The sequence below is a fragment of the Engraulis encrasicolus genome, chromosome 13 (genome assembly GCF_034702125.1).
Source record: "Engraulis encrasicolus isolate BLACKSEA-1 chromosome 13, IST_EnEncr_1.0, whole genome shotgun sequence".
NCBI lineage: Eukaryota > Metazoa > Chordata > Actinopteri > Clupeiformes > Engraulidae > Engraulis > Engraulis encrasicolus.
The window spans coordinates 49578208-49605696 of NC_085869.1; the positions used below are offsets into that span (position 1 = coordinate 49578208).

A 27489-nucleotide genomic window follows, 5' to 3' on the forward strand; every position below is an offset into this window, starting at 1 on the left:
GCAAGTCAGAGCAGAGGGATATAGATGGGTCCGGCTCCCTTGGAGACACATTCATTTATGTAAAAGATGTAAGCTGTGTGTGTGTGTGTGTGTGTGTGTGTGTGTGTGTGTGTGTGTGTGTGTGTGTGTGTGTGTGTGTGTGTATGCTTTTGTGTGTGTTTGTGTGTTTGTGTGTATGCTTTTGTGTGTGTTTGTGTGTATGCTTTTGTGTGTATGTCTGTGAATACATGTGCGTGCGTGTGTGTGAGTGTGTGTGTTTGCATCCATGCTTGTGTGAGTGATGTGTGTGTGTGTGTGTGTGTGTTTGGGGGCAAAGACGTTCAATTCAATTTCGGTTTTTAAGGTTCAGCAGTGCATTAGCCCGCTGTAATGAATGTCTCCCGCATGCAATATGGATGTGGATGCTTTGCTGGAAGACATGCATCTTGGTGATGAAGTATTTGCCATGGCCATTACTGTGTGCCCCTCTCTGAAGTGTTGCTTACCTCCTATTCTGTTTCTCTCCCCCTACCCCCACCCCCAAACAGTGAACACATCAATGGAACAAGGTAAGCCACACATGGACACGCACACGCACACGCACTCACACACACACACACACACACACACACACACACACACACACACACACACACACACACACAAATACAAACAAAGCATGCCCTATTTGAGGGAGCTCAGGTCAGGGGAGGGAGAGAGAGAGTGTTTGTGTTTGTGTGTGTGTGTGTGTGTGTGTGTGTGTGTGTGTGGGCGGGGGGGGGGGGGGGTCACACACACACACACACACACACACACACACACACACACACACACACACACACACACACACACACACACACACATACACACACACACACAAAGCCACAAGGGTAGGGGGAGTGAGTTGTGTCTTCTAGCATTGTGATATGGCAAATGCTCTACACTCTGCATTATTACATGTGCATTCTCGGGGATGAGATGCACACCTGGCTGGCAGCTTGCTGTCAGAGCGCTGTCTTTTATTGCCAGCCTGCATTACCATCACGGCTATCATTTCATTTTCTTGTCGTCCTTGCTCTGCTGTTATGCTATTTGTATAGAGCCACTCCTCTCCATGGGACGCACAATCGAACAAAAAAAGAAAACAATAGGAATCCAAAAAAACGTCTCTCCTTTTTGTTATTAAACTTCATGGAGGTATGCGACACAGCGATCGTCTTCAGAGGCCACGGATACACAACTGCACAGCAGCAGTGTCATTCACAGGAAGCTTTTTTTTTGGGATAGGCTACATGCCAACACTTTATTTTAGAAGCACACCAATTACAGACACACACTAGTTTAATTACTCGTTACCGGCACACACACTTTTTTCCTCCAGTGTAATACATGGCAAATTACATGGTTGAGTTGGTAGCATTTCAAAGCCATTCTCTCTTCTTTTTAAAAAAAAACATTTTATTTTGGGGGGTTTTTGGCTTTTATTATTACAGGACAGTATGAGAGTAGACAGTAAACGATTGGGAGAGAGAGATGGGGGAGGGTTGGGAAATGACCCCGGCCGGACTCAAACCGGGGTCCTCGTGGGCATGCAATCCCAAATGTGGGGGGCTTAGCACACTGCGCCACAGCGCCCCCCTTCAAAGCCATTCTCAAAGAAAGATTGGTTTGCACCAAATGCTGTGTAATTGTTGGTATGAGCAAAAGACCATTTCACATGCTTGTACCACATACACTAATACCATTATTGTGCCATGAATGATGTTTATAAGACTAGAGACAGCAAAGTCTGACAGGTCCTCTGGGTTGTCCATCGCTGCCCACTGTATTATAACCCTGTATTACATACAAGAGCTCCTTCATCCCCATTGCTATTCACTGTCAGGGCATTCATTTCTCAAATGAAACACACACACACACGCACGCGCGCGCACACACACACACACACACACACACACACACACACACACACACACACACACACACACACACACACACACACACACACACACACACACACACACACACACACATACACCTTCAACCAAATGACCATTTTTCCAATACATGGCAACATATTAGACAAAAAAGCTTGTTGAATCTTTGATCCTGTGGTCTCTGATTGGCAGCTGTGTGATGGACAACAAGGTGCCTCTGAAGATCGTGACTCCGGTGGTGATCACCGTGTTTGTGCTGGCCCTCTACCTCCACGCACAGCAGGTGGAGTCCACCGCTAGACTCGACTTCCTCTGGAAACTACAGGTGGGTGGGTGCGTGTGCGTGCACGTGCTTGTGCGCGTGTGTGTGCGTGTGTTTTTGTGTGTGTGCGTGCGTGTGTGTCAGTGTGAGCGTGCGTGTGTGTGTGTGTGTGTGTGAGTGTGCGTGTGTGAGCGTGCGTGTGTTAGTGTGCGTGCGTGTGTGTGTGTGAGTACACGTGTGTGTGCGTGTGTTTGCGTGTTTGTGCGTGTGTTTGCGTGTGTGTGCGTGTGTGTGTGTGTGTGAGTGTGTGTGTGTGAGTGTGCGTGCGTGTGTTTGCGTGTGTGTGCGTGTGTGTGTGTGTGTGTCAGTGTTCATTTTGGTGTGTGTATGTGTGTGTGTGCCTGCACGTTTGTGTGTGTGTGTGTGGTGAACTTCTGTGACAATATCTATGTGTGAGGGTGAGTGTGTATGTGTGTGTGTGTGTGTGTGTGTGTGTGTGTGTGTGTGTGTGTGTGTGGTGAACTTTTGTCACGATATCTACAGTATGTGTGAGTGTGTGTCTTTATTTGTGTGTGTATGTGTGATTTTGTGAGTGTCTCTTAAATGTAGTACATGACCTCACAATCAACTCGTTTTCTCCGACATTTCTCAAATAGCCGTGTTCCGCATTAAGCCTTACATTAAGCCATTAAGCCGTTTGTGCTACCATCCTCTGATGCAAAGATTATAGCTACACAAAAGGCTGTCCAGTGCCTCTTCTTCTTTCCCTTAATTCCCCCACCCTCTTGTCTTCCGTTTGAAGCGGCCCATGCCACAAAGCCACTCATATGAAGTCTTTATACTTATCAAACGCAAAGTGCTGGCGTTCCCCTAATTGGATTGTAAGCCCGGGGGCCAAATCAAATCAAGAATAACCCCCAAAGTTTAAAAAAAGGCCGTATTACTGTTTATGGAATTAGCTGGAGCTGGGCACTGCCATTTGAGGGAGATGGGGGAGAAGGCAAAGGGAGGAAAGTGCCTAGTGCAGCCAGGAGAATACTGGAGGGATCAGAGCCAGTGTTACCAATAAGCAGGCAAGGCAATTGCCCAGGGCCACGGCAAAATTGCCCCCTGTAGCCAGTCCCCCGACCCCACCATGATGAGTGACACCAAAAACAACTCAAGAGGGCCCTATGTTTACATTTTGCCAAGGGCCCCCAGATGGGTAAGACCTGCTACTCCTATAGATGCCTTGCTTAGCCAATCTAATCAGTGTGGACTTCAGTGAGGGCTAGAGTTCTATGCAGTGCCTTAATCCAATTAGGACCAGTCCTCTTCCATATGGGCCTGCTATACTGTGTTTTAGGCCTACGAATAGCGAGAACCATATATATATATTTCTTCAACAGGTGGAAAAGTAAGTCCAGAAAGACAGATGCTGAGGCACTCAAGGTTGCATTTTTTTTACTTTTTTATTTGGCTACAATGCCTACGCGTTTCGGCCCTTATGGCCTTCTTCAGGGCGTAAACGCGTAGGCATTGTAGCCAAATAAAAAAGTAAAAAAATTGCAACCTTGAGTGCCTCAGCATCTGTCTTCCTGGACCAAGTTTGAGAGCCCCTTCACTGATGAGCACCAAGGAAAAAAGGTGAAGACCCAGAAGCACTCCAATTACCTGCTTGAGGTGGAAAAGTAAACTTCATACTCAATCAGGGCAGTCCTCCTCAATAAGCGTCAACTGTATTTTTTGAGCTAGGAGTAGCAAGAACCACATATATTTTTTAAACACGTAAAGAAATACCCTTGATCTTTTTTTTTTACATGAAGCATGCTCAGTCCCCATATAGGTACTGTATGTTCATTCAACTCATGTGCTGTGCTCTCCATTCAGAGTGTACGGTACCCAAGGGAATTGTCAATCCAACATTTATGAATCAAGGCGTTGTGATGTTTTTTTTTTCATCTGGTGTCTTCAGAAGTTCATGAGATGTGAGGGTCAGAGATGAAGGGAGCTGTACGTACGGTAGTAATGGCCTTGATTGCACAATGAGCCTTTGCATTGTCAACAGAAGATCCACAGAATCCAAAGTTTTTGGCATTCGTTCTCTCTATTGTATTGTATCCAGTTGAACTTGAATTTGAGTTTTGTGCTTGAAATCATATGTGGAGGAATGGAAAGTTGAGGGTGTAGATAGCGGAACAGCACAACAGTGCGACAAAGAAGTCCAGTCGCTTAAATAACTCGACATGGATTAATGGCCATCTCCACAGACTGTGTGAACAAATATTCTCGCAGTTAACTGGTGTTTGAGGCAAAAAAAATCTGTTGCGATGACAGTTGCTGATACTGTCCAGACTTTGTTTTAGGCTATATATAAATAGGCTATACATATTTAAAAAAAAAGGGGGGGGGGAAGCTTTTACTGGGAGGAAAAACTATGACTTATAATTGAGTACGCCTGGTCTAGGCAACTTCATGAACTTAATGTGCTTCTACTTGAGCCACTCCTTCGTTGCTTTGGCTGTATGTTGGGAGACCCACTTGGGAGACCCGTACCATAATCTCTAACCCAGAATATAATATGAAAATGAGATATATCCATTTTATTGCAAAATGCATTTTTATAGAGGTTTTAAAGTATGTTCTCAAAACATTTGAATGGCAAGAATTCACACATAGATGATTGGACCTCTTAACAATCAATTCCAATATTAAAATGCAAAAATTCAAAAATGGTGGATATAGCGTTTTGGAAAAGAGCTCTTCATATGCTGTATGGAATCTCTATTCCAGCCTACAGAGGGGAAGGAGTTAGATCAGGGGTGTCAAACTCAAACTGACTGAGGGCCAAAATCAAAATCTGGAATGAAGTCGAGGGCCGAACTCAACAATTGTTTTTAAAAGTGGACTAAAATAGTGCATTCATGCAATTATGTTTAACTTTCACATACACTCTTTCCCATCATATTTCTTTGTTCATGTTCAAGTCATGTTACGCTGTACATTAATGGTGTATGTGGGCCAACTGTAATATACATTTGAAATGATCTCGCGGGTCGAATAAAATGGCTCCGCGGGCCAAATTTGGCCCCCGGGCCTGAGTTTGACATCCCTGAGTTAGATGGAAGAGCTAAGCTACAGACCTGCAACTGATGCCTTCTCCACAACATTCTGCCCAAGAACTGTATATACTGTAGGCTTTTATCTATTGATAACGGCTCTGTTATGTTTCTCTCTACAACCCCTCTCACCCTCTCTCCTCACCAGGCCACGGAGGAGAAGGAGGAGATGGAGGAGCTGCAGGCGTACAACCGGCGCCTCCTCCACAACATCCTGCCTAAAGACGTGGCGGCCCACTTCCTGCAGCGGGAGCGGCGTAACGACGAGCTGTACTACCAGTCGTGCGAGTGCGTGGCCGTCATGTTCGCCTCCATCAGCAACTTCTCCGAGTTCTACGTGGAGCTGGAGGCCAACAACGAGGGAGTGGAGTGCCTACGCTTGCTCAACGAGATCATCGCAGACTTTGATGAGGTATGGACATTTCCTCGAAAACTCTGTTGATTTTGTCGCCCATTTTTCCATTTAGTCTTAGTCACTTTGTCATTCACAAATAGTCTTTGTTAGTCATATTATGGTCGACTAAAAACTCTAAAAACTTTCTTTTAATCAAATGAAAAGTCAGGGTATTTTAGTCGACTTTCAGGTGCCCTTTCCACGTAGCTGAATATTTTTGAAAACGTGTTGGTTTTGGGCTTACAAGTTACAAAAAATCAAATCATATAAAAATCTGGCTTTAGAAATATCCCATACTTTTTCCTTAAACCTTTTCAAAACAACATTTCATTACTTTTTGATCGTTATTTGACAGTGACAATGATGAGATGTCAGAAAATGAATGGGAGAGAGAGAGAGATAGGGCAGGACTGGAATATAACCCAGGCCAGACTCAAACCTGGACCGTCATGTGAAGCCCATATGTGGGGGGCTTAGCGAGTTGCACCACTGTGCCCCCGATATGGAACAAAACTCTACCAACCTCTGTGTATTATCTATGAGCAATGTGCCAGTGTATAACTTCCAGGCATCAGGCTTACCTGTCACAACTGACAGGTTTTTGTGATGTATGGTTCAGTGGTTTATGAGTGAAACGTATACTGTGTTTTGTTTGTGACTTTGACTAGATACAGACTTTGTCAAGAGCTACTGTATTGTTCAGAACACAAGACAACTCTGTGTATGATATCCTTCAACAAAATGCTGGTATACAGTATTTGTCTGGATATGTGTTTACCTGTCCTACCCGAGTTTCTTTTCTAAAGGATGCAATGTATGGTTCAATGTTTCATGAGTGAAGAATAGAAGTTATGATTCTTGTCTTGCTTGTGACTTTGAGGTTACGGACATGAACAGAAAACAATAGTCTAGATGCTCAGAGCCAGCACTGTCTGTATCCATGAAGATGGACTGGCATACCATGTTTTTCTAACCCCTTACATACCCATCAGTGAATGAAAAGGCCTCTCAGTGATTTCAGTGGTTCTTTCTTTCTCGTACGGAAACTGTATGTTTCAGTCCGTTACTAGTGAGTAATGGGGGTTACGATTCATGCTGTGTTTGTGCACGAATAGCAATTTGTTGGTAGTTGATCTTCCTAAAATATCCTGCACTTAATGAGCTTACATGTTAAGAAGTCCAGGAAAACCAGGGCATCATCATTTCTTTCTTTGATCAGTGGGGGATATACCGCACGTGCAGTAGTGCTGAGCTGCAAACTAAGCTGCCAACACGCACACACACCTAGACCCCCAGGAGACGTGCAGGCTTTCAGTTACCGTGGAGAGCACCGAGCACTGTTATTTTCCCACTCTGGACTGACCTCTTTTCTTCCAACACTGATGTTCTTTTCCGCTGCTCTTCTTTCTATAGTCCCCTTGTATTGCTTTTTTTTTCGTGTGCCTAGTCTTTCCGTTTCTCTGTCTTCCCTGTGTGTCAGAGATCATCCGTTCTTGTTTGCTTCACTGTGCTGTGGAAAAAGGAAGTGCATCTAGGAGGTTAGGGGTTAGAGTTGAGCTGTGGGGGGGATGGCAGGCTGGGTGAAGGGTGTCATCTATTGGAAGGACAGGTCTGTTCTGGGGGAAATGTCAGGATTTTTAGATCCAAAGGGAAGAAAAAAATGCCCATCTGTGTTTGGAGCCAGAGTGAGTCACAAAGTAGTCCATTTAGCAGGCAATTTGGCTTGTTTACAGGGCAGAAGGTGTGTGCGTGTGCGTGTGCGTGTGCGTGTGCGCGTGCGTGTGCGTGTGCGTAGTATATACTGTAAGAGTGAGAGCCCAAGCGACTGATGGGGAAGGGAACAGCCTGCAAAGAGAGCTGTGTTCAGATGGTTGTAGTACCCATTGGTCTTTGATGATTTTTTAAACACCTGATATCGGAATCAAAGTCTTGTCCTCTGGCCTTCCCTAGCACCTTCTCTCTCCGAGCATAGTTTACTCTCCTCTTCTCCCCTTTATCTCCTCGGATGATTGGCAAGGATCTTTTTGAGCGGAAAAGAGAGACAAAAACAGGCTGCAGTGACCGCGAACAGCTTCTTCAAAGTTGTGTGTAGATGGTTGTATTATCCATTGTTCTTTAGCTCTGAAATCTGCTGTTTTAAAAATCATCAAAGCCTCACGCTCCACTACCTTCTTGTTAACGCTCCTTTCTCCTCATCACCACGTCTCCTCTCTCCTCTCCTCATTTGCTCTGCTTTCCTCCTTTACTCTCCTCCTCTTTTCAATCTCCTCTCCTCTCGGCTCATCTCCATTCCTCTCCCTACTCCTCTCCTGTCCTCTCTTCTCTCCTCATTTACTCTGCTCTCCTCATTTTTTCTCCTCCTCTCCTCTCCTCTCCTCTCCTCTCCTCTCCTCTTCTGTTCTTTTCTTATCAATGTCCTTTCCTCTCTTCTCCTCTCTTCTCATTTACTGTCCTCTTCTGTTCCTCTCCTCTCCATCTCCCCAGATCATCAGCGAAGACCGCTTTCGTCAGCTGGAGAAGATCAAGACGATTGGCAGCACCTACATGGCGGCGTCGGGCCTGAATGACTCCACGTACGACAAGGCCGGCCGCTCTCACATCATCGCCCTGGCCGACTACGCCATGCGCCTCATGGAGCAGATGAAGCACATCAACGAGCACTCCTTCAACAACTTCAAGATGAAGATAGGTGAGCATGCATAAACACGTACGCGCACAGGTCTTTAGCCCTCCTTCAACAACTTCAAGATGAAGATAGGTGAGCATGCGCACTAGGGATGCAAACGATGAATCGACTTTAATCGCTTCATGCATTAATCGATTAAAAAAACATTAAGTAAGGGTTAACGTTCGGCGAGAAGGTCGCTACCGTGGAATAGCAGCACGACAGAGAGAATCTTTAGACCCCGACGCGGAGCGGAGGGGTCTTGTTCTCTCTGAAGTGCTGCTATTCCACAGAGCGACCGACTCGCCGAAAGTTAACCCGCTTATTATATGGATATACTTAAATGATTCACACATGGCGGGGACATTTCTTTAGGCCTATTTAATGTTAAGTCTATTATCGTTTTTAATGTCAAAAGATTGTTGCTGCGCAAAACAAAACAGTGCCGTTGTGGAACACCGCTAGGCAACAGCTAGGTAGCCAGGACAACAGGTGTTGTCTATCACAGCAGCTGATTAGAGTCTTGTTGAAAAGACGCTTTAGCAGTGAAAAGTCTTGTTGCCATTGACAGCGGTCTGTTATAGACCAACCCGTCCGTTATCGAAAAATAACAGACGTGCGAACGTTGGGGAGCCCCGTTGAAATGAATGGAGCATTCGGCCGATGACGTCACACCATATAATAATCACAATTAATCGCCTATTCAACTGACATGAGACCCAGGTGAAATGGGCATGTGATGAGTGTGTGTGAAGAGGGATGTGAATAGTGGGAATATTTAAATCACCTTTGGATTAAAGAATTTAAATACAATTAATAGAAATGTAGTATTTTATCTTAATTTTTTATTTTTATTTTTAGATTTAATTTTTTTGTTTTTTTTGGGAAACATTGACATTTCGGGGGAAAAACGCTGCTCATCAATTAATCACAAGTCGATTGATAAGGCAATCAACTAACGATTAATGAATTATTTGATCATTTGCATTCCTAACGCGCGCGCACGCACATGCACGTACACTCACACAAACACACACACACACACACACACACACACACACACACACACACACACACACACACACACACACACACACACACACACACACACACACACACAAACACAGGTCTTTAGCCCTCCTTCTACTACTTCAAGATGAAGATGGGTGAGCATGAATGCACGCACACATCAACAGGTCTTTAGTCCTCCTTCTAACAGCTTCAAGATGAATATCAGGGTGCATACAGACGCACGCACACACACACACACACACACACACACGGTGCGTGCACACAGGTCTTAAGCACTCTAGATAAAATTCATTCTGTGTGTCTCAAGTGTTTCCGTGGTGGTTTGATGGCGATAAGCACGCAACAATTTCAAGATTTAGATCGGTATGCCAATACACTTGCTAGTGTTTATAGTGTTTCTGTGTGTGTGATTTACTGGTGTTTAGCACTTCTTTAACGTCTTTAAAATGAATATCAGATGTACAAACCCCAACTCCATAGAAGTTGGGACACAAGGTAAATTGTGAATAATAACAAAATACTGCCATTTTCAAAACATCTGATTCTTACATTAGATGGAGAATGGCACAAAGAAAACATATCAGCCATCAAAACTGACCAAAATTATTCTTTTGGGGGATATTTATGAATATGTAAAAACAAGGGGCGGGGACAGTAAAAGGCAGCAAATGTCGAGGAAGACTAACAACAAAGCAAAAGACAACACTTAACAGTGAATTACATTAACCGATGAGATGATTTTATATGAAAAACAGTGTTAATTCCTATCTTGGACATGATTTCACCAGCTTAAATGGTGGGTGTATTCCTCGTCATGTTTTGCAATGTTTTCCTTTCTGTAGTGCTTACAGTGTGACAGGTCTTGACCAAAAGCCCGCCATTTTATCACCTGCTGGTCCTTATGATGGAGTTAAACTGTTAAAACATAGTAGAGAATGCAATTTGTCCTTACTATGTGGCAGTAATTGAAGATCTCCCTTCAAAATATAATGCATGAGTGGCTTTTCATGCTGTTTAAAACCATGTATATCATTCATCACTGTATTTAACTCTACAGATGAGTGAGAGCAACTTAACCAATGCACTACTGTACCCCCATGCCATCATGGAGGCTAACTTTTGAAGTTAACACTAACACAAGTTGGATGGTCCATTTTCCCTGTAGCACAGGATGTGCAAGACTCCATTATTTTCAAAAAGAATTGACTTCTGCAACTTTTGCTGACTTCTGTAAGCAAAGGACAGTTTCCCATGTTTTCTGGGTCTATTTCAAGTGAGCTCGGGTGCAGAGGAGAATGTTAAACCCCTCATTTGCACACATGAAGTGTTTTTATTATGGTCAATTTTCTGTAGCTGTAATGGACTACTAGAGTGAGACTACAGCCAATATATATTTCATGATGTCATGAACCTATATAGTGATTGTAATGACAAAAATATGTCTTATATACACTCAATCATGGTAAATCAAAAGGAAATTCAAAAATGTTTGTAATAACTATGGTAATTATTCCCTCTGCATCTTTAATTCTGAGTGACTCAGTCTCTCTATGGTGGTCTTATACTCATATTGTCCATCAGTACGATTCATTTTGAAATGTTCTTCTTTGTTGTTTTGTCTTATTTGGATGTTTATTACATTTCACTGACCCCCGTCCCAACTTATTTGAGTCGTGTTGCAGTTATCAAATTAGAAATGAGTACATATGTCCCCCAAAACAATATTCTTTCTCGGTTTTAACACTTAATATGTTGTCTTTTCACTCTTCTCCATCTAATCAATGGATTGAATGTTTTGAAAATGATAGCATTTTGACACAGTTTACCAAACGTCCCAACTTCACCGGAGTTGGGGTTTGTAGTTTGGAACAATTCAACATGATCTCCAAAATTTCCGTGCTCCTGGACACGGATGTTAAGGACACGAAATCCGTGTCCAGGAGGACAGATTTTGCCAAAATTCCATGCTCCTGGACACGGAATTATTTTCCGTGATGGACACACGGAAGTGCTCTCTCTATACTCCCACAGCACATACTCTTTCCACAGTCTTGTGTTTTCTCAGGATTTTTCTAATTTCAAATATTTTTTCTCAAAAAACATGTCTTACTGACAGGTTAGGGTTAGGGATTGTTTTGGTCTGGGCACAGCTAGTATTCTTTCATTCATTATATGAATTTGACAGCCTATCAACCAACTGGAAAAGGTATTTCCAAAAGATATGTCTTTAATGACAGGTTAAGGTTAGGGAATGTTTTGGTCAGGGCACATCTTAAATTGCTATAGCATTATTTTGTTTCGGATTAGCATTTGGTATGTATTTCTAATGATAGAGTTATCACAGTGCTGTGGAAATATAGAAAGCACTTCCGTGTGTCCATCACGGAAAGCAATTCCTTGTCCAGGAGCACGGAATTTTGGAAAAATCCGTGCTCCTGGACACGGATTTCGTGTCCTTAACATCCGTGTCCAGGAGCACGGAAATTTTGGAGATCAGGCTGAACAATTCATGTGTGGAAGCGGAGCTTGTATGGTTGTTTCTATGTAACAGTTTCCCAAAGTCAAGTGTATGAGCCTTGGTAGTGCGTCAGCCTTCATAGCCACGCCCAGTGATCGGATACTCCGCAGAGTTCACCAAAGAGTATCCAATCACTGGGCTTCACTACGAAGGCTGACACACTTCGAAGGGCGCACAGCACACTAGACATTGGGAAACGGCTTCTGACTTTTACATGTTTCACAACAATCAGTCCTTCAACGACTACAAGATGGTACAGTACATCAATACACTTGCAAGAGTTTCTAATGTAAGGGCTTCTGTGAGTGGTGTGATGGAGATTAGTGCTCCTTCAACAACTTGAAGATTAAGATCGGTACAGTGATACACACATTCTTGCAAGAGTGGTTTTGGATTTGATGTCGATTAGCAACTCCTTTAAGGATTTCAAGATGAAACTCCCTAACGTAACTAGAAAGAAGAAGGAACAAAGTTAGGACAGTTTTGGTGGTTTGCTGGTTAGACTTGTGAAATAAGGTAACTAATATTCATTCGATTATACTGATTTATTTTATAAGCCTTGCATAGCTACAACTGTTGGGGTCCTGTCTATTCAACTCTCATTCAAATGCATGTTCACATACTCAAGTGGCAGTGATCGTACAGTCTGAAAGTAAGGCCAGATGTTGGGCACAAATGTGAATAGCTGGTGAATTTGTTGGTCCAAGTTAATTCCAATGCATGCCCCATATAGTCTGTGAGTATGAGAGTATGTGTATTCCTGGCAGGTCTGAACATGGGCCCGGTGGTGGCTGGCGTAATAGGGGCGCGGAAACCCCAGTACGACATCTGGGGAAACACGGTGAACGTGGCCAGCAGAATGGACAGCACAGGAGTGCCTGAGCGGATCCAGGTAAGATGCTCAACATAGTACAAGAACAGGAATACAGTGTAGATGCTCAACATAGTAACCAAAAAGCTAGAAGGCTAGACAAGAAAGCTTTATTTTCTACCAGTGGTTCTCAAACGTTTTTGGTCTGGGACTCCATTTTGGCATCTCACATTTCTGGTGACCCCATACATGTATTACTTTTAGAACAAAAATGAGTTGTTACGGTACGTTGTATACAGCATTTATTGGTTAAAATTATTAGGAGTAATCTTTTTTTCACCATTAGACATTTCAGGTGACTCCATTTGAATTCCAGATGACCCGACCTGGAATACCTACCCCAAGGTTGAAAATGCTGTTTTACACTGACTTTATCAGTGTGAATGCCATGTACTTGGTGCATGCTCACTATGCATACCTCAAACTGTACAGTACATACCACATACGACACTTTGCTACAATGCAAGTCCATCATCGTACGTATTGTTACACATGGATACTTCGTTTTACTTGAGTTACAATCTTACAGTACAAAGCCGTAGGTAATCACTACAACACGTCCATATTATGACCATGCTTATGACGGTGATATTAAGTTCATCGTGACTATACACTAACATAATTGGAATTTAAAGAGAGAAGATAAGGAGATCTTTCTTAATCAGTTTTAAAAGGAAGCTTGTCGCTGACCTTTTCATTTCCACATTTGGGGTTTATCTAAAGAGTACCTGACAATTTAACTTCAGACTCTTCTATGTGTGTGTTTTACTAATACCTGCAACAGCGAACACAATGGGGTACACAGGTGAGGTAGGCTCAAGCTGCAGTCACTCTGAATCAGTAGCAATCTCGGACTTATCTAACTACAGTGCCCTCCATTATTATTGGCACCCCTGGTTGAGATGTGTTTTTTAGCTTCCAATTATTATTATTTTTCTCTAAATAATATGGGACCTTAATGGAAAAAAAGAGAAAAATCCAACCTTCAATACAAGTGCATTTATTCAGTGGGGAAAAAATCCCACATAAAGAAATAATTATTTGACATCAAATAATGTGTGTCACAATTATTAGCACCCCTGTTGTTCATATTTTGTACAACCCCCTTTTGCCAACAAAACAGCACCTAATCTTCTCCTATAATGTTTCACAAGATGGGAAAAGACAGAAAGAGGGATCTTCAGCCATTCCTCTTTGCAGAATCTCTCTAAATCATCCAGAGACCTGGGTCCTCTCCTCTGTACTCTCCTCTTCAGCTCACCCCACAGGTTCTCAATGGGGTTGAGGTCTGGGGACTGAGATGGCCATGGGAGGAGCTTGATTTTGTGTCTGGTTAACCATTTCTGTGTAGATTTGGCCGTATGTTTAGGGTCATTGTCTTGCTGAAAGACCCAGTGACGACCCATCTTCAGCTTTTTGGCAGAGGGCAACAGATTGTGATTTAAAATGTCCTGGTATTTCAAAGCATTCATGATGTCATGCACCCTAACAAGCTTCCCAGGGCCTTTGGAAGCGAAACAGCCCCACAGCATCACTGACCCACCCCCATACTTCACAGTGGGTATGGGGTGCTTTTCAGCATGCGCATCTTTCGTGGCACGCCAGACCCACTTAGAGTGTTTGTTGCCAAAAAGCTCAATCTTGGTCTCATCTGACCAAAGCACACGGTCCCAGTTGAAGCCCCAATACCGCTGGGCGAACTCCAGACGTTTACGTTTATGATTGTGGGTGAGGAAAGGTTTTCTCCGTGCATGCCTCCCAAACAGCTTATTGGCGTGTAGACAGCGCCTGATGGTTGATTTGGAGACTTTGTGACCCCAGGATGCTACCATTTGTTGTAATTCTGTAACAGTGAGCTTTGGAGATATTTTGATTTCTCTTACCATCCTCCTCACTGTGCGTGGTGGCAAAATAAACTTGGGTCCTCGTCCAGGCTTGTTTACCACTGTTCCAGTTGTTTTGAACTTCTTAATTATTCCTCTCACAGTAGATATGGGCAGCTGCAGTTGAGTGGCAATCTTCTTGTAGCCTCTGCCTGACCTGTGAAGGTCCACGCACATCTGCCTCACTTGTATGCTGTGTTCCTTTGTCTTTCCCATGTTTAAAAGTGGATAAGAGAAATGGCCTCGGTGTCACGTCATATTTATACCCCAGGGAAACAGGAAGTGATGAATTACTAATTAAATGTTCCTACATACTCTGGTAAACTTTGTAAACTACTGTAGAAATGACAGAAATGCTTCAATTATATTTATTTCCTGGGAATTGTTAAGGGTGCCAATAATTGTGGAACAGGTGATTTCATGAAAAATAATTATTTTTTAGTCAGGGATTTTTTTTATTTTCCTACAATTAATTTGAGTTGAAGGCTACATTTTCCTAAAATTTTCAGTGTGACAGTATTCTTCTGCCATAAACACTGAATTTATTTTAAGGCTTTTAACACATCTCAACCAGGGGTGCCAATAATTATGGAGGGCACTGTATATGTTTTGTTGATATGTTGTTGTTCGGTGAGTGGTAACCTCTCCTCTGCCTTGTGTGTTTCTGTGACTGTCGAGAATCGAACAATAACCTTACATGCTCTCCTATACTCCTCCACCATCTCTCTTCTTCTTTGCCCATAAAACCATATGTGTTCCTGTGTGCTCCTCCATCTCATCCCTGGTCTTCTTGCAGGTCACCTCCGACCTGTACCAGGTCCTCAGTTCCCACAACTACGTCCTGGAGCACCGAGGGGTCGTGAAGGTCAAGGGAAAAGGGGAGATGACCACCTACTTCCTCAACGGAGGACCCAGCAGCAGCTAACGCCACTCCACCCCACCCGCTACACTTCCTCCCCTTGAAGCAGCTGCAACGGACGCTACAGCTAAAGAAACCATTGAAGTGAGATGGGGTGGAGCAGGGTGGAGATGAGAAGATGAGAGGAGAGGAAACGAGAGGAGACGAGATGAGAGGAGAGGAGAGAGGGGACGGGGGAAGAATCCTCTGGGTGGTGGACTAAAATCCCAGGGGGGGGATGTTTGTAAGATGTGGTCTGGTCCCAACCTGGTTTGACATCCCCTGAATCCCTCTTGAATAATTCTCATCGAACACCATCCACCCCACAAACTCCTCACCACAACTGCTGGGAACTTTTTTGGACGGTCTGTTGGTCGGATGGAAGAACCGTAAGGAACCTTGCACCTTCCCCACCCGCCCCACACCCACCTATCCAAATTGCTGCCGCCTCCTCCTCCTCCACCTCCTCCTCCTCCTCCTCCTCCTCCTGCACCCTCTTCCTAACACTGGTTGCGTGTCTCCCTATGTGAGGCACTAGATGCCAAGAGGACCTCCCCATCCAGGCACCCTCCTGTCCCGGAAGCTGAGGTTGTGACCAAAAGAGACCAAAGAGGCACTGAGCAGTAAGACCAGGTACAGCAAAAGCAGCAGTCCAAATGTTTTTTTTTGTTTTTTTTCATCGGGGGCTTTTGTGCCTTTATGGATAGGAAAGTGAAGATTACGACAGGTAGACAGTGGGTGGGAGGGATGGGGTAGGGATGGGAAATGTCCCAAACCGGGTTTGAACATAGGCCCCCATGAGCTTGTGGTCTGTTTATGGTGTGGGCACTAGCGTGATGCGCCACTGCAACCCGCCATCCCTCTTTATGTTTTTTTTTTTGCATTTTCCTCTGCTGTTCTTAGGACTGCAAGAGGTCCTCAGACTTGAGAAGTGTGGTCTCTCTGACAGCAGCGTTCTGGAGGTCGTGGTTAATTACTGTGCTATCCATCTCCGGGACGTCATCAAGACTCTGGAGGCTCTGCTAAAGGCACAACCGCTACACGCGAGGACAGTGACAGGCGACGCGTGTAAAACACACCGCTGTTTTTTTATGTGTATATTTATCTGTGCACCCGTCATTGAGCCAGTGCGTGCTTCGTTAGGGTCACAACATATTTCTTTGAACACCCATCAAATGGTACGGATGTGACGGCAGTGAAAAAAAACAAAAGTGAAAGGAAAATCAAAACCATGGGTGAACTATGAACTAAAATGGCTGCCAAAAAAAACGCCAGAACCATCATGGTACTCACAACCCTTTACTTGGCTTAAGCTTGGAAATACGTGCTGACAGTGTTACCTGTCTGGGTACTTGAATGAACAGATTAAGACTGTGTGTGTGAGTTTCTTTGTGTATGTGAGTGTGAGTGTGAGTGAGTGTGTGTGTGTATGTACAGATGGATGGAAGGTTGTACAGTATGTGCAGTATGGATGGTGTGTGCACACGTGTTCTTACACAATCCCCCAATCCCACATATGTTCACACACAGTTCCACTGATGTCCGATTCAACTGAAGACACTTTCAAAAACAGGCGACAAGGAAAGTCCCAAGTTAAAGAGTCTTTTTGTATTTATGACATTTTTGTATTTGACTCAAAATACCAAACCTTCAAATATTTCAGATTCTATATTTTCTACATTGATAGAGAGCTCTAGATATCGAGAAAAGACGGATCTATGGACACCATTGTGTATTGAGATGTGTATATATATCTATACCTGACAAAAATGTAATTAATTATCAGTGCGCACATTTGTACACCCGCTCAAACACGAGATAATCACACAGGTTTAGTGCTTTGAAAGGACAGTAGCTTCACAGACCACATACGCATCACTCGTAACCAATCAGAAACCTGGTCTTGTCAGAACATCCTCCCAGGCACTTCCTGTATATCTCCAGGTGGTCAGACCACACAGGAAGAGGTTATAAGGTCCTCTTCCACTCCATGGCTCTTGTGGTTAGCCACAATTCAGCCAAACCCCATGCCTTTTCCTATCAGTCAGAATGAGGCAAGTGACTGAGTAATGGTGAATGAAGTAAGCTGTGAAGATTAAGTCAACAGTGTTATAAAATTGTTTTACAGTCCATGTAAGGTTATTGGGCAAGCAGAAAGTGGGAAAGATCATATTCTTTCTACAGTAGGAGCCAGATTTTTTTTTATTGTACCATGCCTTGTTGACTGTACCATGATTGCTCCTTGCAGGGTGTGAGCTCAAAATACCTTGGAAGTCTCACGGTATGCAAATGAAAATGGAAAACTTTAGTGGCTCCTGCTGTATAATGGCAGACGAGATATGGGAAAATGTCTTAGATTAGGGCTACACTGGATCAGGACCGTATTAAGACAATGTGGCGCCCCCAGGCACAATACCTCATCGGTGCCCCCTTTATAAACAATATTTGTTAAGTTTGTGTCTTCTGGTGCCCCCTTTACGGGTCAAAAATGGTTGGTGCCCCTGGCCCTTATGGATAATCCAGCCCTACACTGGATGCACTGTGTTACGTTAAGTCAAGTTCCGTTAAAAATTACATTAAAAAGAACGGGCCATTATTTTTAGAATGTTCTCTGCGTTGCCATGTCTGGTGTTTCCAGTTCCATTACTTATAGTGGAAGCTAATCTTTACGGTAGAGAAGTCTCCAGTGTAGCCCCAGCATTTCTATTGCCCCAGAGCCATTTTCTTTTACACTGCAGTTCTGACAACCCCTCAGCCATTTTTCCCGACACCCCCTCCCCCTTCCCGCTCCCCCCAACACTTAATCAGATGATTACGACCCAATGAATGTCCATAATGCTTTTTCTCCAATGAGGCCTTTGTAATTGTAGGCGTGAGTGAGTCGGTTGCACTTGCCACTGTATACCAATGCCAATGGGACTTGTGGAAGACCCACGTCCACCGTTGGCCAGCTGTTGCGTTCTCCTTGCTGTATTTGTTTTGGTTTGTCCATCCCCATAGACACTTCAGAGCAGAGGTTTATCAAGTAGAAGTAGAAGTGAATTCATGATGTAAGTACAACCCTGATGTTACATAGTTCTTACACCAGTTACTGCACTGCACCTACCAAGTAGCTAACGAGCGTCCTTAAGTTTCTTCTACTTCATACACTTCTGCTTCAGAGCCAGTGTTGTCACATGGTGGGAAGAACATAGAAAAGCACGTCCAGCTTTCCACAACACCTCTCCTTCCACCTGTCTGCTACGCCTCTCTCTCTCTCTCTCTCTCTCTCTCTCTCTCTCTCTCTCTCTCTCTCTCTCTCTCTCTCTCTCTCTCTCTCTCTCTCTCTCTCCCTCCCCCCAGCTTAACCAGCAAAGCTTAGTATGAGCCGTTGTTGTAGGGGTGCAGTCTTGAAATAGATATTTGCCTTGGTTTTTTTATTATTATTGTTTTGGACCATGTCTGTGGCCACTCTCATACCTTTAAGAGGGCGAAGCAGTTAAAAAACGTGTGCAAAAAAAGCCATCCACAAAATCACTGGAGTTGCGTAAAATAAATATAATCAGGAACATTTTCTGACATTTCAATACACTCGCTGGTTATTTTTGATACAGCTGACCAAGGATCCCGATTTACATGCTGTTATTATTCAAATTCTGTCCAGTCCCCCTTTTCTGTGCTTTCAATTCAGTGGCCATTTACAGTAGAGGTACTTTGGTTGACATATTTTTTTCCCTTCCTCACTGAAAAGATTTGTTTTTCTTCTCCTACCCTCAAAGAAAAAAAAGGATAATGCAGAAAGCCTCTAAGGCCACATAACAGATGGAGAGGGAGAGGGGATAGAAATCGAGTAAGTGCAAACTCCTGCGGTGAAAGACCTTGGTTTGTCTTTTTGCTTATCTATCATGTTCAACACTATGCTGTTTTTTATACATTGAAATAAACCACTACAATGTTCAACAGAACTCTGGCTGTCTCTTTGAGGAATTATTCACCATTCATCGCATGGCTTCAGTGAATTAATGTACTGCCTAGGGGGTGGCCAATGTTTGCCTGATTATCATCATGACTTTCAAATCTGGTGTTGCGTCACTGCGGGGGCGGAGCCTGGGTAGGCCGATATGTGATATCAGAGAGGAAAGAGGAAGCAGCAACTCCTTTATGATGTCACCGCGGCGCCATTTTAATCCTTCTCTCCTCTCTGGTGACGTTCCACCAGAGATGGTCTGTTAGAATTAAAAGAATCTTTGGTTGCAAGGTAGAGCAGTGTAGTCAACGTTGGATTCAGATGGGCTGGGGCTCCTAGGCTACAGGCCCCCACAAAATCAAATTTTGCATCAAAATGACATGCAGCAGCGTCATAATTCAAAGATAAGAATTAAAGATAACAAATTCGTTGACTATTTTTTATACTGCATCTTTTCAATATTCTCCCACCACTTTGGCCAACCGGGGCCCCCAGCTTCCCCACCTAGTTCCTCCCGTCCTTCTTCCAGCCTTTTCCTTCTTACCTTGATGTCTCTGTGAAGAATACAATGGTTTAGCCTCACTGTCAAGAAGCTCAGAGCGTTTTTTTTGGTGCACTGTCCCCCATTCAACATTCAGGGAGTATTCCAAGAACATAGTTAACTGATAAACCTGGCTTAGTTAACCTGCATGAAGTGGTAGACCTGCTAGTAGATAGCCCACAGGTGGCATTTAGTTTAGAAAGTTAAGGACTCCAGGCTCCTAACCAGGATTACTACTTGGCCAGGTTCTTGGCATACTCCCTCTGATTGCAAATGAGAGAATGACTTGTGTGAATGCACTTGCAAGATCAACGAGTGAATAGAAGCTTCAATCATTGATGATGTTGATGAGGCCAGAGAGGAACTAGGATGAGTGGCAGCCACAGCTCATTGCTGATGCGTAGTCTACATGTGTAATACCACAGCATCCAGAGGAGGGCAGGAGAACACTGTCCTAAACTGTTTGTGTTGTACCGTAGACACACACCCACAGAAATGAACAGCAACAAACAAGCAGCACCTCTGCAGATGGGCAGGCCTGGCACAACCAGGCAAGCAATCTAGGCAATTACCTAGGGCCCCCAGGTAATGATTGCTTACATATACTTGTATTTAAATAAATAGCATTGACAACTTTGTTGTAGCACCTCCCTAAATTCAATGGGCGAAAAGTGCAAGGATAGTACTATTGAAATACCTATCCAGGTGTCCCCTTCTCAATAGTTTGGGGGGGAATTAAGTCGGGGGCTGTATTCAACATTTATTAAAAAATGCATTGAATTCTGCATACAATACACATGCTTAATACTTTTCCCATCATATACACTTATTCTATCGTATACTTCTATGTGCTAGTATGTATGTGCTGCCACTAATAATTCTTGTGACGCACAAAATTTCGCCTTGAAGTAATGTTTGATATATATTAATGGTTTAAGTGGGCCAATTGTAATACACATTTGAAATGATCTTGTGGGCCAAATAAAATGGCTCCGTTGGTCAAATTTCAGGCCCCGGGCCTGAGTTTGATATCCCTGGGCTAGAGGATAGAGGGTGCATACACTGCCCGAGGCCAGCACTGTACTTCCAGGTAAGAGAACTCCACACAGACTACTGATGTACTCTCCACTTCATATGTGGCTTTCCATATTCTATGACTTGTTCTGCATAGCGGATACAAGAGAATTATTTATAACGGTGCCTCAGTAACATTTCCATAACTCTTAACTTTCCCACAGACTCTCACTTCCTCAGGATTTCTTCATGTCTGAAATTGCAACCTTAAATCATTTCCATATTACCAATTTGAGCCAATTTTGTTACTCCCCCGTGCACTTTCTATTAGCTTCTCGTGTGTTATCCATGCAAATATTCACGAAGGTATTTTGCTTTGCTTTGGCCAGGTTGTATGCCAAACTCTAAAGGCTTTGTAACGAGCTCTCATTAGATGGGGAAAACTGACGTTTGAACTCCCCTCTGTCATGACCTCATATCATACAGTAACAGGCCCGCTGACAGGAGGGGACAAAGGGGTATGTTGTCCCAGGCCCGGGGAGATGGGGGGCCCAGAATTGGGTCCCAATTACATTGTATGTATTGCATAGGGGGCCCTTTCAGATGACTTTGTCCTGGGCCCAGCAAAAGCTGTCAGCGGCCCTGTACAGCAACCCCAAATGAAGTCAAACGAGTGGGAGGGAAGGAGTAGGCCTTGTCACGACAGCATATAACACTACTGAGGTATTATGATTGTTTTCAAGGAGGAACAAAACATGAATAGTACGGTAATTGCTGTGGCAGCAATCCGAATGTCATTGATGGCATGAAAGTTGTGTCTGGAAATGTCGTGGAAACTTTCCAGAGTTGATCAAAGGTTTTTCCTCTCCAGCATAAATGTCTAGGGAGGAAACAAATCATTTGACAGCAAACAGATGTGCATGGAGCACGATTTCGTTCCTATTAACATACAACACAGACATGCACACTCGGTAAAAAATTTATGTAGCTTTTCTTTTTGAACATATCTGTTTTGGTGGAATAGAAAGACACTGGAACTGCAACTGTAGAAAGTTCATAGGCTTCTGCCCTTTATGTTCCCAAGCTCGTTCTTGAACAGGCAGTATACAATATTCACATGAGATGAGCCTCAATCCTCCAGTTCACCAAGACAAAAACAAATCATCAAACTGGATGGATAAACAAAACCAACCAAAAAAAAAAGACAGACATAAATAATACAAAGAGAGTCCGAGGTGTATCAACAGTGTGTCAGCGGACAGCCAGTCTCTGAGCCTTTTACGCCTGCCCCAAACATCATTAAAAAAAGAAAGGTGCCTTGATCAGAGCAGAGCAGAGCAGGGTAGGGCGATCTGCCCTATTAAATAAGAGCGGAGTTGCAGCAACTAGCAAGGCAAAGCCCGATCCATCAGACTGCACCTGGGGATGACATCAAAGAGCTGGAGAAGAGAGACAGAACCGACAGGGATGTGTGTATATATGCACATGTACGTGTGTGTGTCTATACACAAATACTGTGTGTGTATGTGTGTGGGAACTGATCTAAGTGTACGTGTGTATATGGACACATGTATATATGCAGATGTGTGTGTGTGTGTGTGTGTGTGTGTATGTGTGTTTATATGCACATGTAAGCGTATGCGTGCTTAATAAACATTAACATATGTGAAGGTGATCCCAGCGGATGAGTTTGTGCATGCCAGAGACAGCTGTGATGACACACGCCGCGTATTAAAGTGGAAAATGTCACGGCTAATGCTTCATGTGCTTCTAGATGGTTGGCCCCCGCGCTGACTGGTGTCCAAGGTTTGCATTTCCCACCCCCATACAATATCTAACAGCCATGTTGAGTCCCGTCGGCCACGGCAACGGAACGGAACGAAGCCATGGTGATGAGACAGCCATGTTCTAGAGCAGTAAATTGCATAAATTCGACGTTTTCTTCAGTCAGCAAAGTCATACAAATCACAAATCGTTTTCATCCAAAAAAAAACTATCAAAAGCTACTTACAGGTGAATTAAAATTTAACAATATAAAACAGCAGCCAGATGATTGCTTCTGCCTTTTCAGCATATGTACTGTACGTATTCCATGCATGTACTGTACCGTGGTCACAACCTCTTGGGGGACCCAACACATCACGCCTAACTGCACCTGTCTGATCATAGACAGCTCAAGTCACACTCCATGTGAACCTGAGCACTGATCTCTAATACAAAAAACACACAAAATAGATACCAGAACCTTTCGCTGAAGATGCTCAATCCTGGGGTGCGTTTCTCAAAACCATAATTAGCAAGCCAGTTAGCAACTTGGGTAGTTGCCAATGGGAAATTGCATCGCAAACAACAAAGTAGCTAACATAGTTTCGAGAAATCCACCTCAGTATTCTTTGGAGATCAGTGCTGAAGTTCAGCATTTCCCCAAAGTAATGCAACAGCAAAAACAATATAATAAAAAATAATTAAACAATATTCACCTGTATGGTTAGTAAGTGTATTTAGTTTTACCAATATTAATGGAAATGTTTGGCATTTGGTACATATTCCTATGTCATAAAGGAGGTCCCAGCAGGAAAAGTCTAGGAACCACTGGGTTGTATGGACCTGACTGGAAGAGGCGTGACTTAAACTTTCTATAAACAGTCACTAACCAACCAGGCGCTTACTAACAGATGTGTTACCGGATGTGTAAGCGAGCAGTAGCAGCAGGTGGACTAGACTGCTGTCTCTCCACTGTTAGTTGACACATAACACAGAGCTCTTCTTAATCTACTGCCTGTCCATCATTCTGGACAAGAGCTGAAAGCTGCACATGCTTATAAAAAAAACAATTACCCTGCAGGCAGCCCGTTGTAGTGTGTGTGTGTGTGTGTGTGTGTGTGTGTGCGTGTGTGTGTGTGAAACCATACAGATTCGTCCCCCTATGGTCTTAATTAGTCTAGCTAGATGAGCGTTAAGCCTTAGCTCCAGTAGGCTCTACAGGTTTGTAGATTCCATGCCCAGTCCAGACTGGCCCCAGGGGTTGGCAGAATTATAAGTCTCCCTCTTGTCTTTCGGACAGTTTCTCTCTGTTCTGCCTCGAGGGTACCCCAGAGCGTGTGCGTGTGTGTGTGTCTGTGTGTGTGTGTGTGTGTGTGTGTGTGTGCGTGTGTGTGTGTGTGTGTGTGTGTGTGTGTGTGTGTGTGTGTGTGTGTGTGTGTGTGTGTGCGTGTGAGAGAGAGGAGGCGTGTGTGTGTGTGTGTGTGTGTGTGTGGTCAGACGCTGAAGTCGAGTGCTTTGCCCTGTGGTAGCCTCAGTCATATCTGCAACGCGATGAAGGTGTGTGTGCGTGTGTGTGTGTGTGTGTGTGTGTGTGTGTGTGTGTGCGTGTGTGTGTGTGTGTGTGCACGCGTGTTGGCGTGTGGTCAGACGTTGTAGTCGGGTGCTTTGCCCTGCGGTAGCCTGAGTCGTATCTGCAGCGTGATGAAGGCCCCCACTGTGACGTGGAAGAGGATCTGCCAGACGTTGCGCAGCTCGTACAGGTACATGTTGCACAGGCAGATGAGGGCAAACGCCAGGAAGGACTTGATGTTCCGCCACACCGAGGAGTAGGCAAACAGGTAACACTGTGGAGGGAGGAGAGAGGGGAGGAGAAGAGAAGAGGGGAGGGAGGAGAGGAGAGGAGAGGAGAGAGGAGGTGAGGGTGGGGAGGAGGGAGGAGGGGAGAGATAGGAGGAGAAGAGAGGAGAGTGAAGGCAATGGGAGGCAGTAGAGGAGAAAGAAGAGGAGAGGAGAGTGCATAGGGGACGGAGGTGTGAAGAGGAGGGGAAGAGAGGGAGAAAGAGAAGGTGAGTATAGGAGGAGAGGAGAGGAGGGGAGGGTTAGTAGGGGACGGAGGTGGTGGAGAGGAGGACAGGATAGGGAGAGGGAGAGGAGAATGGGGGGAAGAGGGCGAGGGAAAGAGGGGGTGAGGGAGAAGGTGAGTGACCTGAGAGTATTGAACCATCATGACAGGTCAGAGTGTACTTCACTTTGATTTGCGTCACTCACTCACACACCACACATGCATGCACAGATACCACATGTGTACATGCACACAAACACGCATACCACATGTGCACGCAAGACACGCGTGCACACTAAAACCTGCGTGCACACACACACACACACACACACACACACACACACACACACACACACACACACACACACACACACACACACACACACACACACACACACACACACACACACACACACACACACACACACACACACACACACACACACACACACACACACTGGCATGAAGAGCAGAGGCCATCGAGTTCTCGCGTCCCCACAGGGAACATCTGTGTGCGCCGCAGCTGAGACAGCACCGTGGCAACTCACCAGCTGACGTGTCACAAACATACCAGGCCGTTCCAATCTGTCGCCATAACAACCCAATCTGGCCAACGGTGGGGCATAGCTAGAGACTCAGCACAATTTTAGCGGTAAGGCTGTTGTCTGAGGGCCATGCCATTCTGCTGTAAATACTTGCCATTTAAAAATGAACAGCATATGAATTAATGCTGATTGTTATTCATGTTGGTGCTTTTGTTACTGGTGATAATGACCATAATCAAAATGATAATATTCATTTTTAAATATATATATTTTTAGGGGCTTTTTTGCCTTTATTTGATAGGACAGTCTGAGATGGTGACAGGGCGCGAATGGGACAGAGAGACGGGGTGGGATCGGGAAATGACCCCGCCCGGACTCGAACTGGGGTCCCCGTGGGCATGCAAGCCCAAATGTGGGGGGCTTAGCGCGCTGCGCCACAGCGCCCCCAAAATGATAATAATAATTGACTTAAATTTAGTACAGGGCTGCTTAGGATGACCGTCTGCAGGTACAAAAATGAAGTGGTTTGGGTGAATTTTTTCTGAAGATTTATGGCCATCCAAATCAATGAAATTTAGCTTTTAAATTGGGCAGGATTTAGTGCCTCCAGGCGGGTTTCTAGCATTTCGAGCATTTTTTTAAAAAGCTGGAAATCCTCAGTCACATCTGACAACCCTGAGTGCCAGGTATTCCTGAAGGTAAATTCTGCCTTGAATGCGGAGAGGAGAGGGTGCGGTGAGCAGGAGAACAGCTGGCACTGTGGAATACAGAGTGGAGCTGAACAGAGGCAGTGAATGGGGGGTCATTTGAATGGGTTTATCGCTATGCAAACAGTCCCACAATAACTGTTAAGTCAACTAAAAAAAAATAACACTCGTGCTGTGGATTTAAATGGCAATGAAGTGCAGTATATAAATGCAGCAATGGGAAAGAGTGTATATTTTTAGTGCTTATTTTGGCAGCTAAGGATGATAAATAAGTGTTGCAGTCCTCATGGTCAAAAGAGGAAAAGGAAACACAGGTAAAGAGTAAATGAGGGTGAACGTAAAAAAATAACAATGGAAGTTAAACCAAACGTTTTTCATAAAACTTTTATGAGTCTTGTTTTTATGTATTGTGCATGCATAGAGTTGGGGCAGAGAGGGATGTCGATGAAAGGTTGGATGAATGGATGGATGGATGGATGGATGGATGGATGGATGGATGGATGGTTGAATGAATGAAATGGCACCTCGCCAAGCTGACGGGAAGTTACTCAGCCAGTGACACACACACACACACACACACACACACACACACACACACACACACACACACACACACACACACACACACACACACACACACACACACACACACACACACACACACACACACACACTCCTCCGCACAGCACAGCACAGCCATCTCTCACCTGATAGAGACAGGCCGCCGTCCCCAGGAAGAAGGCAATCACGTAATTAAAATCCTCATCGTCGTTCTGCACACAGGGATGGAGAGAATACAGAGAGAGAGAGAGAGAGAGAGAGAGAGAGAGATAGATAGAGAGAGGGAGGAAGAGAGAGAAAACAGATGATGTAGGGAGAGGGAGGGAGAGAGAGCAACAAGGGAAAGAGAAAGGGAAAGGATGGAGGATGAAAAAGAGGTATAGTAAGGAGGGAAAAGAAGTGAGAGATCAGATAGAAAAAGAGAAAGAGAATAAGAAAAAGAGATAACGGAGTCAAGACAAACAGAGAGAGAGAGACAGGGAGAGAGAGAGAGAGAGAGAGAGAGAGAGAGAGAGAGATGTACGTCAGAGAGCCACACACATGAAGAAATAGAGCGAGGAGCAGAGTGGAGAAGAGAAGAGAGGGGAGCACTTCTAAAGCATGGAGATTATAAATTAGGCTACAGTACAGCACGGTGCAGTACAGTACAGTACAGTACAGTGCGTAGCATAGGGCTTTGGGGAGCACAATTCACGTGCCACTAACTGTTAACACCTCTGTGGGTGCTGCAATGCGGAACAGGTCCACGTATGTAAAACAGGAATTAAAGACAGAGAGAGAGACAGAGCGAGAGAGAGAGAGAGAGAGAGAGA

The 27489-nt window shown here is 44.3% G+C and overlaps 2 protein-coding genes across 5 annotated transcripts in view; one reads left to right on the forward strand and one right to left on the reverse strand.

Moving 5' to 3' along the window:
• The window catches only part of adcy5 (adenylate cyclase 5), a 170231-nt gene extending 152192 nt beyond the window's left edge, over window positions 1–18039 (forward strand). For 2 of the 3 annotated variants that reach the window (XM_063214191.1, XM_063214192.1), the window contains exons 16-21: window positions 528–548; window positions 2109–2241; window positions 5425–5688; window positions 8155–8359; window positions 12653–12777; window positions 15436–18039. In XM_063214191.1, coding sequence (XP_063070261.1) covers window positions 528–548; window positions 2109–2241; window positions 5425–5688; window positions 8155–8359; window positions 12653–12777; window positions 15436–15564 — 877 coding nt within the window. In that variant the 3' untranslated portion in view covers window positions 15565–18039. Of the gene's footprint in view, window positions 1–527; window positions 549–2108; window positions 2242–5424; window positions 5689–8154; window positions 8413–12652; window positions 12778–15435 lie in introns of those variants that run through there. The other variant, XM_063214193.1, reaches the window with a different exon arrangement.
• Window positions 18040–22086: 4047 nt separating this feature from the next.
• Window positions 22087–27489, reverse strand: part of sec22a (SEC22 homolog A, vesicle trafficking protein) — an 18801-nt gene continuing 13398 nt past the window's right edge. Inside the window, exons 6-7 of one of the 2 annotated variants that reach the window (XM_063214194.1) lie at window positions 26824–26889; window positions 22087–24646 (exon numbers count right to left, since the gene is read on the reverse strand). In XM_063214194.1, the coding sequence (XP_063070264.1) occupies window positions 24446–24646; window positions 26824–26889 (267 nt within the window). In that variant the 3' untranslated portion in view covers window positions 22087–24445. The remainder of the gene's footprint in view (window positions 24647–26823; window positions 26890–27489) is intronic. The other variant, XR_010037264.1, reaches the window with a different exon arrangement.